Source organism: Octopus bimaculoides, chromosome 2 (genome assembly GCF_001194135.2).
Source record: "Octopus bimaculoides isolate UCB-OBI-ISO-001 chromosome 2, ASM119413v2, whole genome shotgun sequence".
Taxonomy (NCBI): domain Eukaryota; kingdom Metazoa; phylum Mollusca; class Cephalopoda; order Octopoda; family Octopodidae; genus Octopus; species Octopus bimaculoides.
Genome location: NC_068982.1, coordinates 114,833,843 through 114,848,399, shown reverse-complemented (window position 1 = coordinate 114,848,399; position 14,557 = coordinate 114,833,843). Strand labels below are relative to the sequence as shown.

Here is a 14,557-nt window from a genome sequence, read left to right as displayed (position 1 = left end):
ATATATATATATATATATATATTGCTAGAAATGGCAAGACAACAAAAGAATGAAAGAGACCTCGATATTGTTTAAAAAGAAGAGTTTATCTGTAAATATAATATGTGACAATTATTCAGTAGTTTTATAATGGCTACTGAATAATTGTTACATGTTATATTGACAGATATTTTGATATGTATATATAAACATGATGATGACATATATATATATATATATATATATAGATATATACATATATACTCACATTTATATATAAATTTACAGTGGCACCATTTAATTAAAGAACACTAGTATACTAATAATAAAATGGCATTTTTTTAATATATTCTAGTTGTAAATTGTGAATTAAGATGCCTATCAAAACCAGCATATAAATATCAAATTAAAAATAAACTTTATTTTGTGTAATTTACCTTGCCACTGAATTGAAGAATGATTTCCCATATTTTGGGGTTTTTTTTGCCGTATTGACTAATATAAAGGTAGAGTAATTTACAATATTTAAGTTAGTTAATAGTTGTGATGGGGAAGAGACAAAAGTTAAGACCAGAAACCAGAGCGAGGATCGTTCCGCTTAGTAGGCTGAAATAGTCATATGAAACTATTTTAAATGAAGCTGGATGCTCTAAAACTGTCTACAATGCTCTCCATTGTTGTAAAGAAACTAATGATTACAAAGACAGCTCTGAACCTGGGCAACCAAGAAAAACAACGGCAGGAATGGATAGACATTGATAGACTGTCCCTAAAAAAATGTAAAATGACTGCTGTTGACATTTTTGAAAGAAATTCGGCAAAAATATGGACTTACCCTTGGAGTGTCCACCATATAAAGCCATCTCAAAGAATTTGGACTTCTAGGAAGAGTCTCTTGGAAAAAGCCATACATTTCTTTAAAAAAAATCAACATGCCCGAATACAGTTTGCAAAAGTGTAATCCAGCAGATTGGTCGAATGTGTTGTAGTCGGATGAGTCAAAGCTCAACTTGTTCAGCAGTGATGGCAGGAAGTATGTAAGAAGGTGTATAGGTAAAGAATATCATCCAGAATGCATCCAACCTACAATTAAGCATGATGTGGGGGTGCATATCTGAAAAATGCATTGGTCCTATAATCCAAATCAAGGGCATTATGGATACTAAGTCCTATCTAGAAATATTGGATAAAACTATGCTTCTATATGCCCGAAAGCGTTTGGGCTGATCTTGGGTAGAGCTGTGCAAAGTAGTAAGCCAAAAATTAAGGATGACTTTTGTAACATTATTAGCTAAAATTGGGAAAAAATCTCAGGAACAGTGATAAATGATCTGAACAATTCTGTTTCGCAGATGCAAAGCTGTGTTAAGTAATTTTGGATACCCAAACAAATACTGATTGTGTGAGCTTATTACTGTTTTGTTTTGATCTCAGAATAAATTTTTTTAAGCAAAAAATGAAATGTTACAAATCGTTCTTAAATTAAATGGCACTATAAATTATGATAATTAAGCTCTATTTTTAATTTAAAATTAATATGTTGATGTTATGCTGTAAAATTGTATACTATATTAAAGTTTGTGAAATTTTCTTTATTTTGATATACATCTTAATTCACAATTTACAACTTGAATACATAAAAAATGCCATTCTAACATTAGTATACAAGTGTTCTTAAATTAAATAGCACCACTGTATATATCTATCTATCTATATATATATATAGATATATATATATAATTTATATATATACATATACACATGTATTTATATACAAACATATATATACACATACATATATATATGTATATACACATATTTATATACATATATATTTATATATATCTATATACATACATATATTTATATACACATAAATATAAACACATATTTATATACATACATATATTTATATATATATACATATATATGCATATATACATATTTATAGGCATACATATATTTATATACACATAATAAACACATATATAATATAATAATATATATATATATGATTTTATAAATAATTTGATGGAATTTTTTTAATACCATCACATGATTACAACAAATGATAGTCTGTACAGTTTACCCTTTCCAAATGATGGAGATGAGGGAAGAAAAAAATCAATTGTTTGAATGATTTTATTTAATGTGTTCAGTACAGAACAATGTTGATGTTATGAAAAACTATATAAGGGTTTCATTAAAGTATTTGTACATGGCTTATTGAGAGGAGGGAGGATAGTGCTCATGTACTTTTGCAGGGGTCTCTGAGACTGGTAGCAGGATGTTATCCTCAGATAGAAAACCTGGCCTGAATGCATGAAATGGAATGGATTCAACTGAGTCACCCAATAGCCAGGTGAGGGTATAAAATTGGCACACTTAATCTTAGATGGCTGATTAAGTGTGCCATTTAAGAACAGGAACAGTCTCTCCAATGAGCTTCCACACAGTTTCCATCAACTACACAAGGTTTTGGTCAATCCAATGCTAAGTTACTTGTTTTATTACAGAAGATCAATACTTCTGGATTTGCATTATCTGTTTCATAAGAAATAACCACAAAGCAGAAGCTCAGTATCAATGATCCAATCTAAGTTACTTTCTAAAATCTAGTGTAAATGCAATATCAAAAAAAATTAAAATAAATAAAAATAAAAAATAACAATGATGATGATAGTTTTGGTTAAAAATATTTTACAGAATGTTAACATTTAAGTCCACAAAACGTTACTTTTCTGTTACATTTCTGAGGCACACAACAACAGGTAACATTCATCTAATGTTGATGTAATGTTCATCTCAAATGCAAAACTATACATCACAAAAGCAAAATGAATAACTGGATATTTTAACATTTAACATAAAGAACGGAAGTGGCCTTACATAGAAGAGGGAAGCTGTAAAAGGAGACTAAAATAACATTATGACAAAAAAAAAATTGAAAAATAAAAGAAAACAAACCCACCCATTTTTTTTTTTCATCACATAATTCCATCTCTAGCAAAGTACTTTCGATTAATCAATAAAAATATAGATTATTATGTATATATATATATATTTTTATATGTTTGAAACAAATATTAACTGTTAACTAGTAATTGATTGCCAAACACTCTATAAAAGAGTAGCTTGATAACAATTGCAAACGTTTGGTTGGTTGCAGAGCTTGGCATCTGGACTGCAAGTTTCACCACCAGTGACACTATCAAGCTTCAGATTTAATAAGTATGTAATTAAGATACGAAAATATTTAACATATTTAAACAAGCAATAAGGAGGAAAAAAAAAAAACATTCATCAATTCTGTAGTAGGAAAACTCAGTGATTCAATAATTTATGAGATCTTATTCTCAGTGAACACACAAGATATAAGCTAATGACATATAAGGCATAATTCAGTTTGTAGGGTATTTTTTGCCACATGTGAAAAGGTGGCAAATTCATTTGCAAATCTCTGTCACAGGAAATTTTGAAGTATCAAGATTTACACAAAAGAGATATTTTCTTGTAAGCAAATTAGTTTATCTAAGGAAATGATTTTAAAACAAACATGACATATTTATTTCCCAAATACTATGTTTAGTTCTGAAAATTCAGATACAACACACACATGCACGTAATCATATAAACAAATATGCAAGCACAAAAGTAAACATAAGGCACTCTGTTAAATGTATTGATGTATTCGTGGCTCAACTCAACTTTCACACAGTCATTTATAATCCTAACTCTTCATTTGCTGTTGAAAGAAACAAATCAGGAGAATGGTTAACTATCTAATAAATACATTCAAGAGACTCTTTGTAGTTGCTTGTAATTTACACTAACAAAAACTAAGAAAGGAAATAACCTCTGATATTCCTTTTCACAATGAAAAAATATTCATTTAATTTATCTTTGCCAGCACTATAAGTATATATTTTAAAGGTAACAAAGATAGCTGTACTAATGTTTCCCTTAATGCCCTTTTGTCAAAGTTAAACAATTCTTATAATGTTGTAGTATTTCAAATTCATTAAATATGTTTACATTTAAAGAAATACATATTTGTTATAATAAGTAATGTTAAAATAGTTAATCCATTCATAAACTCCAGGAATTTATATGCTGCTACTTAACATCAGTTTTTGTAGCATTAAGTGAAAAGAAAAACAAATCTTCCCCTGGACAAAATGTCACAGGAAACTTTCTTAGATGTTCTTATAATTTCTCCCAACAACTAGGTGAACTGAGGCACATGGAATGAAGTAGTCTTCTCCAATAGCTAATAGAATACCTGCAATGGATTTGAATACACAACCAATCAGAGTGGCAGGCCAAATTACCAAACCAATTTTCCATGTCAGGAGATTATCTGAACATTTATCAAATATTTCAATATTTTTTTTAATAGCAATAGAGTCCTTGGATGATCTGTTCTTTGTTGAGACAAAAACATGACAAATATTTGAGTAACTTTTAATATAACCTTGGACTATTGCTCTCACATCTGAGATGTATTCATAAAAGTCCTCCTTCAGAATACTCACTATCATGAACTGAAGTAAGTTAAAACAATTGATTTCATCTACCCCTACCCACCAAAGCTAAGCTATAGAATTCTTTATTTTTTAAATCTATATCCATAGTCGTAATCCAAGACTGAATTATATTATATACTAATTTGAAGTAAGAAATTAAATAAATGAAATCTTTGCAAATCTAGTTAGAGTAATACGCTACAACTATTTATCTTAATAAAATCAGATCATAATGAATAAAGGATCATTGAATAGCTTCTACTCAAGAAAGAGAAACAGCTACTAAATTATTCAATAGAAATAAAAAAGAAATATTTTAGAAGATTGTTTGGAAACTTAATGTGTAAGTGTGTGGCAGAAGTAATGCATAATTTCAGCAAATCCTTTTTTGTAAGTATTTTTTCTAATCTAATTTCCAATTTTTACGTCATAATCCTTAAATATGACATGTTGGTAGTATATCAAATCAAATTTTGCTGTGGCTTGCTATAGTATAAAAGGAGAAACAAAACCTCAGATGCATTTGATGCAATTTGTTAAATAATTTTGATTGCCCTGACAAGATTATCCAATAAATATTTTTAAGACAGATATATTAGAAAAGAAAACAAACCAGAAGTAGAGAAATAAAACATATATTTTAGCTCTGAAAAGCAACCACAACTCTCTTATTACTGTAATTGCAAAATGATAGAAATTTTTCCACAATGGTCCAGCAAACAAGCATTCAAAGAGATGAACCACTTTATATGGTTTACTAAATGTGCTATTAAGAAAATCAGTATTTCAAATGGAGAGTGCACACCCTCACACACATACACACGTGTGTTATATATATATATATATATATATATATATATACACGCACACACACACAATAATTCCTGGTGCTTAGCACAAGGAAAATTTATAGTACATATACATCCCCATAGTCTTTTATCTAAAGACTGGTTGGTAGAGATAGTAACTGAGAAAAAAGAATGAAGAGGACACAGACTGGGTTTAAGAAAATCATCATTTATATATAACCTTTGTGTTAAAACGATTTGCAGACTTAAAGTGCATATAAATAAAATATACACATACATTATGTTTATATATATATATTTTACATGCATACACTTATGACCCTCCTAAATAAACATGAAGTATGTTATTAGATGAATTGTTATTATTAGCATTATTGTGATCTATTTGTCATGTACAGATATTATTTGTAAATATGCACTCATTTCATCACACATACACAGCCAACACTATACATTTTATATGTATGTATATATATATATATATATATATATATATATATATATATATATATATAATGCATTTGTATATTTACACACTAATACACATTATTTGTGCGTGTGAATGTATCATGTATACACAGACACACACATACATACACATATATGTATATGTATACAAATGCTATGATATTTAGGAGTGGAATAATTTTCAATTAAAAAAAAAATGCTACTGTAATGTAGGAATCACTAAGGCTACGCTTTTCTGATTTTCTTTCAAAAACCCTTTCTTCTCAGATTTGTCATTTATGAATACTAAGAGTAACTCTTTCATTTTTGTTTGTTTGGATGTTGTTGTTGTTTCCCTTGTATGTATTGCATGTGTGTGTCTGTGTGTGCATGTGCGTGAGTGATTTTTTTTCTTCCCCAAATGAGAAATGAATAACCAATGACACTGCTTAAATGTTTCAAACAGATGATTACTACTACTCATAATTTGACAGATAAATAAAGTCTTTTTTACTTTGTTCAACCTCTTCCGATATTGAATATTATAGTACAGTTTTATTGAGGAATTGTATTTTGTTTTTCTTTCTCTTGTTGCTGAATGTTTTAATTTATAATCTTAATGGAGTGATAACTATTCATATAAAAATTTGTTATATGTATGTCTGGGTGATTATCTGAATATGTGTGCATCTATGTATGTGTATATATATATATATATATATATATATATATATATACATACATATGCATATGTATACATATATATATATGTGTATATATATATACACATATATGCATATCTGTGTGTGTGTGTATATGTATATATATATATATATATATATATATACACATATATGCATACACATATACATAAATCCGTGCGTATGTATGTTTCTATCATATTATACACACTCACACACATAATTATTCAACACTTCAATCTAGTTCTGAATTTTACCAACAACAGTTTAAAGGAAACAAAGCATTTTAATGGCTGGTGATCAGATTTTAAAGAAAGAAAATATTGTCTTTTCTCCTTCATACTCGAGTTACTTTAATAAACAGCTTGATTTATTTTTCCTCTATGTTTTGAGATTTTCTTCTTTTACTTCTTAAGAAATGTCTTTTGTTTATTTCACTTTGTAGTTGGTATTGACTGTGATTGTGATGAAGTTGTTGATGTGTTCACTGATGTAGAATTGGATTCTGTTGTAACACTTACAAATGTGGTAGCAGTAACTGGGGTAGGTAAAGGATCTGGCACTTTAGTTACCCGCCTTGATGCTGAAGGAAATGATAAGGTTGAATTGGAGACCAAGCCCCGTGTGGGAAGGCGCCGGAGTGCATTTTTATGCTGCATGTCCCACATGGTTTTTGGCTTGTTCAATGGCTTTGTTGATGTTTTCGACATAACTGAAGACACAGTGGGCTTCGAATGTGATGTTGAAATATAAGATGAATGTGATGACGATGATTGTGATGATGAAATCACTTGTGACAAAACTGGGTGAGAAACTCTGAAAAATTCTTTATGAGGAGTGGATCCTTGGCTTGATGAATTAGAATTGCTAGGATTTGGTGATACAAGGATCATATCATTATTTTCATTAAACATCACAGTCATCACTGTATCAGATGCAACTGAAGATGAGTTGACAGCAACTTCAGGTCCTGAAATGCTTGGCATCTGAAGATTGTCTTCCATCTTGATGTCTCTAACAGTACATCGAACAGTTTCCACAGGAATTTCTTTCTTCAGTTTCGGTGGTTCAGAAAACTGGTCAGGTATGGGTTTTTCCTCTGTAACAGCAATAGTACTAACTGCTTTTAATGTCTCGTCAACAGATGGAGTGTTGTTAGAATTTGGGGATTTTTTCAAATTATCAGTAGATAACAACTTATTGGTATCATCTTTGCTATCAGAGGTACTACTAGTAGTGTTACTATTATTACTGGCTTTTACTGGAGTGCTCTCTATTATAGTCTCTTCCTCTTCATCATCATCCCAAGTGAAAGGTTGAGCATCAGGGTCCTTCAGAGGTTTACGAACCCAGGACTGGTGCTGTTTGTCAGGATCAGTTGCAGGTTCAAACTGCTCTGCAGAAGGAGTTGGATCTGATAATGTTGGGGAGGGAAGATTTTTTGTCAGTAATGTAGATTCTCTTTTTTCAGAACTAGGTGTCATAATTGCTTTTTGTATTTCAGGTAAAGCTTTCATAATTGCAGGAGATTGAGTAACGTCGGTGGCTATTCGTAACCTTTTCAAGGGTGGTGAGCCTTGTTGGCCAACCATCTTGGCAATTTGGTTAGGATCACTGACAACTTTAAGCATACCATCTTGTTCAGTAAGAACAAGTGTCTTAACAACACCACTACCACTGCTGGTTTGGCTAGGTTCATGACGGCGCTTCAGTACTGTCTGGGAACGATCAATTTTTTTCCCCTGGTATCCATAGTAATTGGACATTTCTTGAGGAGAGGTATATTCAGATGAAGACACACTAACAATGTAATATTCTGGAGAGCGAAAATCAATATCTTTGTGAGAAGTCAAATGACATTTTGTGTCAGACCAATAGTAACTTGAATAATTACATAACTTACATCTAAATCGGTCTAAGCCTAAATGCTTAGCTGCATGTCTTTTAAGATGTTGTAAGTAAGAAAATGATTGATTACATTCCAGACAACGGAGAGCCTGAAAGTCAGATATTTCTTCAATCTTACGATTTTGTGTACATAACTGAACATGCCGTTCAAAATGTTGCCGGACTGAGTAGTACCTTTTACAAGAATAACACTGAAAATTACCAATTTTTGTAAGCTCTGATTTGAAAATTTTGCTTGGTGTCTGGCACAGTTTTTCTAAATTAGTGACAGTTGACTTAACACATTCAGAGGGTTTTCCAGGTGTTTTTGAAACCCAGAAAGTTTCTAGCTTTACAGGCTGTATTAAATTAACATCAACGCAATGTTCCATGTCTCTGCTTGCAGCACTCTGTGATTCAATATAGTTAGAATGCAAAGAAGGAGTGGTCAGAGGAACTGGTCTGTTATCACTCAACAGCTCACTATTACTTGCTGCCATAGGACCAATGTTAGAACGCTCTCCAAGATTGTGATCTTTTTTACTTTTATATGACACAATTTTGGTGAAGGTTTTTGGTCTACCTCGAGGTTTTTTGTTTTTAGTTTCTTTTACAGAAACTACAGTTCGTTTCTTACATGTCTTCACATGAAGTTTGATAGTGGCCTTTTTTCTGAATGTTTTAGAACAGAAAGAGCACTTAAAAAGCATGCGCCGTGTACTCTCGATTTCTTTTTTGTGCACCACTTCAACCACAGATGTTTTGCGAAGTTTTGTTTGTATCTTTTGTATTTGATGACGTTTCAGGCCATGAGCTGAGCGTAAATGGCCAATGAGGCCTGAAAAATATCGAAGAATCTTAGGTTTCCTTCTGCAATAAGGACATTTATAGTTCTTTTCAGGCACTGCTTCCTCATTGCTTCGCTCAGATCGTTTGACAGCTTCAATGACAGGGAATGAAGCAGACATATCTTGTTCATCAACCCAGCAATTCTTCATTAAATTCCTCCACATAGGAAGTAGCTGCTTATCTTTGAGGAAATGTGGGTCTCTTAAATGCAAAATAAGATCAGAAAATGATTCAAGGCGAGTTTCCTTTTGGCAAATAGGGCAGACAAAATGTCCTTTTGATTCTGCCAAATGCTTGGACATATGATTAGCAAGCTTAGTCATATTGGTCAGCTCGAGACCACAATCTGGACAACGCAATCTGTTTCTTAACTCATATCTCTCTGGATCATTCAGATCTTTATTGTCCAGATCCAGCTCTCCAGAAGGTTTTGACTTATCGGCAGCAGCATCCTTCTCAGTTGCACTAGGTTCTTCAGCTTTTTTTTCAGATCGGTTATTTTTGTCATTAGCATCTGGGATAATGTCTAATTCATTTGCCTTGCTTGCTGGATCCTCTACTTTTGGTTGGGATTGTGTCTTATCCTTGAAGCGCTGATAAGCATCCAAAACACCAGCAATTAAAGGATTCAGCTTATCTGAAGCATCATTCTTATTGTCTTCATTAACATCCTTTAATTCCGATGTGTTTGGAATGCTAATATTTTGGGGTTCATTAAGCACTTTGGAATTTGAATCTTGATTCAATCCAATTTTCTTATCTGCATCTTTATTTTCAACAAGTTCTTTTTGAGTTGTAGCCAGTTTTTTATCACTTGGCTCTGTCTGATTGGCAGTAGAAGCAATGTTTACAGCTGCAACTTGCTCAGTTGTCATTTCAGAGTTGGTAGATATTTTAGGAAGAACCTCATTGTTTTCTTTTGATTTTCCAGCAGATACTTCCTTTTCCCCAACAACATTATTTCCTTGCGCACCAGTCTCTTTTGTCAAAAGAAGTACTTTTTTACCATCTATTATTAAGTGACTGTCTTTTGTTTCAGTTGCCATGTCTTTTTTTTGAACACTGCTTTGTTTTCTCTCAACAGATTTAGTTTCTGTTGCCATGTCTTTCTTTTGAATGCCACTATCCTTTTTCTCAACAGATCTTGTCTCAGTGGCCATGTCTTTCTTCTGAACACTGCTATCTTTCTTCTCAACAGACTTTGTCTCTGTTGCCATGTCTTTCTTCTGAACACTGCTATCTTTCTTCTCAACAGACTTTGTCTCTGTTGCCATGTCTTTCTTCAGAACACTGCTATCTTTTTTATCAACAGATTTAGTTTCTGTTGCCATGTCTTTCTTTTGAATACTACTGTCTTTTTTCTCAACAGATCTTGTCCCTATTGCCATGTCTTTTTTCTCAACACCACTATCTTTTTTCTGAACAGATTTTGTCTCTGTTGCCATGTCTTTCTTCTCAACACCACTATCTTTTTTCTCAACTGATTTTGTCTCTGTTGCCATGTCTTTCTTTTGAACACAGCTATCTTTCTTCTCAACAGATTTTGTCTCTGTTGCCATGTCTTTCTTCTCAACATTACTTTCTTTTTTTTGAACAGATCTTGTCTCTGTTGCCATATCTTTCTTCTGAACACTGCTATCATTTTTCTCAGCAACAACCACTTTTTCTTGATTTGAAGTCTGTTTTGTCTCAGTAGCAACAGTCTTCTTTTCAACAATGACAACTTTTTTTCCAATCGCAAAAGGTTTTTCATGAAAACTGGGAGATTTTGTCTCAGTAGCCATAACTTTTTTTTCAGGTATAGAATCTTTTTTTTCAGGTATAGAATCTTTTTTCCTAGTAATAATGGCACTTTTCTCTTGAGACTCTTCATTCTTAGCAACATTATTTTCTTTATTTAAATTAACAGCATCTTTCTGAGAAGTTGTATCTGTTTTATCAGAAACAGTGTTCCTGTTCTCAATGGTAGCAGCAACACTTTTTTCAGATATTGTTTCCTTTACCTGACCACCATCTTTGTTCTGTTGAGTAGCAACATCATTTTTCTTGGTGGAAACATTTTTCTCAGCCACTGTATCTTTTTTCTGAACAGTTGCATTGTTTTGTACAAGAGTATCTTTTTGCTTCACTGTGCTAGCTTCATTCTTGTCATCTATTTCCATTTTTCCAAGAGAACTCCCTTTCTGGTTAGTTAGATTCTTTGCTACAACTGATCTTGTTTCAACAGTGACATCCATTTTTTCAATGCCACCAGAAGTTTCATTATTACTAACATCCATTTTTTCATGGCCATCTTTCAAATTAGTATTTACTTTTCTAGGAGGAGCATGCCTTTTTTTATCTGAACTATCTTTCTTTGTGGTTAAACTTCCCCGTTTTTCAGGTTCTCTTTTGTGAGGAGTACTTTTCTCAGAAGAGCTACTTTGTTTTTCTTTTGCAGAAATACTTTCCCTTCTTTCCCTTCGATGTTGGGATGTTTCTCGCTTTTCTGAAGACAGATCTTTCCTATGAGTTATCTCTCTCTTTTCAGATGAGCTATCTCTCTTATGAACAGAGCTATCTCTTTTATGAGCAGAGCTATCTCTCCTGTGAGAAGAACTTTCTCTTCTATGGCTGCTACTATCTCTTTTCTGTGGAGTGCTGTCCCGTCTATGACTGCTGCTATTTCTTTTCTGTGATGTTGTGTCTTTCTGTTCTGATAGACTTTGGCGTTTTGTTGTAGAACTATCTCTTTTATCACTGGTACTATCTTTCTTGTGGACACTGACATTTTTCTTTTGAGAACTGCTCTCCTTTTTATGGCTACTGTCTTGTTTTTGAGAAACGATGTCTTTGTTGTCTTTCTTTGAAACAATACTTTCCTTTTGCTGTACATCTCTTTTACGGGAATTCCTCAGTTTCATAGGATCGTTATTTTCAACAGGTATTACTTCTTTAGGTGACACTGCAGAAGATTTTACTTGACTGGTTTCAGAAGATTTTACTTGACTGGTTTCAGAAGATTTTACTTGACTGGTTTCAGAAGATTTTACTTGACTGGTTTCAGAAGATTTTACTTGACTGGTTTCAGAAGATTCTGCTTTACCTTTTGATTTTGGAACAGTCTTGGATATTGTCTTGTCTGGTGATGGTTCTTTAGTTGAAGGAATTTCATCAGACTTTTCCTTAGTGATTGGTCTAGAATTTTCACTGGTAGTTTTGTCAATTTCTTTTTCTTTTGTCGGTACAGGAACATCAAAGCTAATGAGATACTGAAGGCAGTTGACTTTTTTGTGATTGAGGAAGCTTTGCATAACACGAAACAAATTTCTACAGACTTTACATTCCAATATGATATCACACTCATAACTGAGGCAGTGCTTTTCTTCAGGTTCTCCATCCTGGACAGTGGTTAACATCTGCTCAATTACACTGTCTGGTTTTGTTTGGACGGTAGACCCCTTTGAAGGAGGTAACTCACATGCTTCACTCATGATGAATAAATATCTGAAAAATAATGAGAATAATTAAAATGATATAAAACATAAATAAATGAATAAATATGGTATAAGTCTGTACAATAAGGATAAGAAGGTAACATCATCATTGTTTAACATTTGTTTTCCATGTTAGCAAAAAAACACTGCAACTTAAATATTTTAAAGAGTAATTACACTTTCTGCATGTAAATCATACTTAGATACTTACATTATCAAACTAAATTGAGTCACCAACTGCAAATCTAGACAGTTACAAATTTCCCCATGAAGAGATCTGTGAAATCATATGAAATATTTATAGACAATTATGAAATAAACTAAGATGAAGGGAAAAAGTAAGAGAGAAAAAAGTGATAGGGATGAATTTCTGACACAGAAACAAAGCTGCAAATTTAACAGGGAGAGAACTCAGTTCATTGAAGATCTCAGTATATTACTGGTAATCTGCAATTTCATCAATTCAATCAAACACTGAACAGAAAAAGAAATGTAAAGACTTTTCAAGCCTTAGGGGGTCAAATATTAGCTTCAGTTTCATGGTGCTGATGTAGATGAGAGATAAATCTCACTTTGGATAGGGTACCAATTCATTGCAAGCAAAATTCCAAAGATATCTGGTGTTTCACACAAGTGAAACATCAGATAACCTTGGAATTTTGGAATTTAAGATAAAGATTTCTGCCCAATCTGAATCTGAAGTAATGTACAGTATTTCTCAGAGACTCTGAGGAACCAGTTTTCTGTGAAAAAATTCTGCAGTTCCATGAGATAAGATCTCCTTCAATAAGACTCAATATAAATTTATTTTATAAAACAAATACTCCTCACTATGATCAAAATAAGTCATAGGTTTTTTTTCTTTTATTTGATGATATTCTCTCTCTAAAATAATTTTTGTTACAATTAATATATTTATTTCTTTATTATCCACAGGGGGCTAAACATAGAGGACAAACAAAAGGATTAAGTCGATTACACCGACCTCAGTGTGTAACTGGTATTTATTTAATCAACTCGAAATGGATGAAAGGCAAAGTCAACCTCAGCAGAATTTGAACTAAGAATGAAATACCACTAAGTATTTCACCCAGCATGCTAATGCTTCTGGCAGCTTGCCGCCCTTACAATTAATATATTATTAAAGTTAGGGTAATGGCAAGTTGTCTGTAAATTACAGGCATGGTTTCTGTAATCTTTTTAAAAATCATTTTAACATTGAAAAACATCCTAAACATTGACACAAATCAAGAGAATTTCATGCAAGAAGAGAATCTACAAAATATCTTATACTCTTGGATTCACAAAGAGACAAAGAGAAAAAGATACATAGTAACATTAGAAATTTGATCTTAAAATATGAAGAGGACAGCAAAAAGTTTGAGTGTTAATGTTGGAGCATTATAAAAATTAATAAAATTATTACTAATTATTGACAGGAGGGACATGTGGCTATAAAATTCTGCCTCACATACGTCCTCATCCAACCTCTGCAAGCACAGAAAAACAGGTGTGGTGTATGGGGAAGATGGGATGTCTGTTAAGTGAGGAAGGAGAGGTAATCTGGTGGCACACTAGGAAGTAAGGCTGATCAAGGAATGGGTGGAGATCAGAGTTAATGGATGAGTGATGGATAACAACTAAAGTGGTATGGAGGTACTGCAGTTGGGGAGGTGAAGAACGATGTGTATCTTGAGAAAGGAACTGAGCAGAGGGTCCAAGTGCATGCACACACACCAACTGAATATTTCAAGAATCATGAATTAGATATGTGATATGTATATTTCTCCATTATTTTTCTTCATGGGGTAGCTGAAATCCTGCAGGATATATATATATATATATAAAACAAAATGTAGGTGAATTCATATACACATACATAC

At 32.4% G+C, this 14,557-nt stretch overlaps 1 protein-coding gene across 4 annotated transcripts in view; it reads right to left on the bottom strand.

The window, feature by feature from the left end:
• Window positions 1–2,655: 2,655 nt before the first annotated feature.
• LOC106875071 (uncharacterized) overlaps window positions 2,656–14,557 on the bottom strand; it is a 33,560-nt gene continuing 21,658 nt past the window's right edge. For 2 of the 4 annotated variants that reach the window (XM_014923036.2, XM_052978626.1), the window contains exons 2-3: window positions 12,886–12,951; window positions 2,656–12,684 (exon numbers count right to left, since the gene is read on the bottom strand). In XM_014923036.2, coding sequence (XP_014778522.1) covers window positions 6,897–12,671 — 5,775 coding nt within the window. In that variant the 5' untranslated portion in view covers window positions 12,672–12,684; window positions 12,886–12,951 and the 3' untranslated portion in view covers window positions 2,656–6,896. The remainder of the gene's footprint in view (window positions 12,685–12,885; window positions 12,952–14,557) is intronic. The other 2 variants (XM_014923035.2, XM_052978627.1) reach the window with 1 other exon arrangement.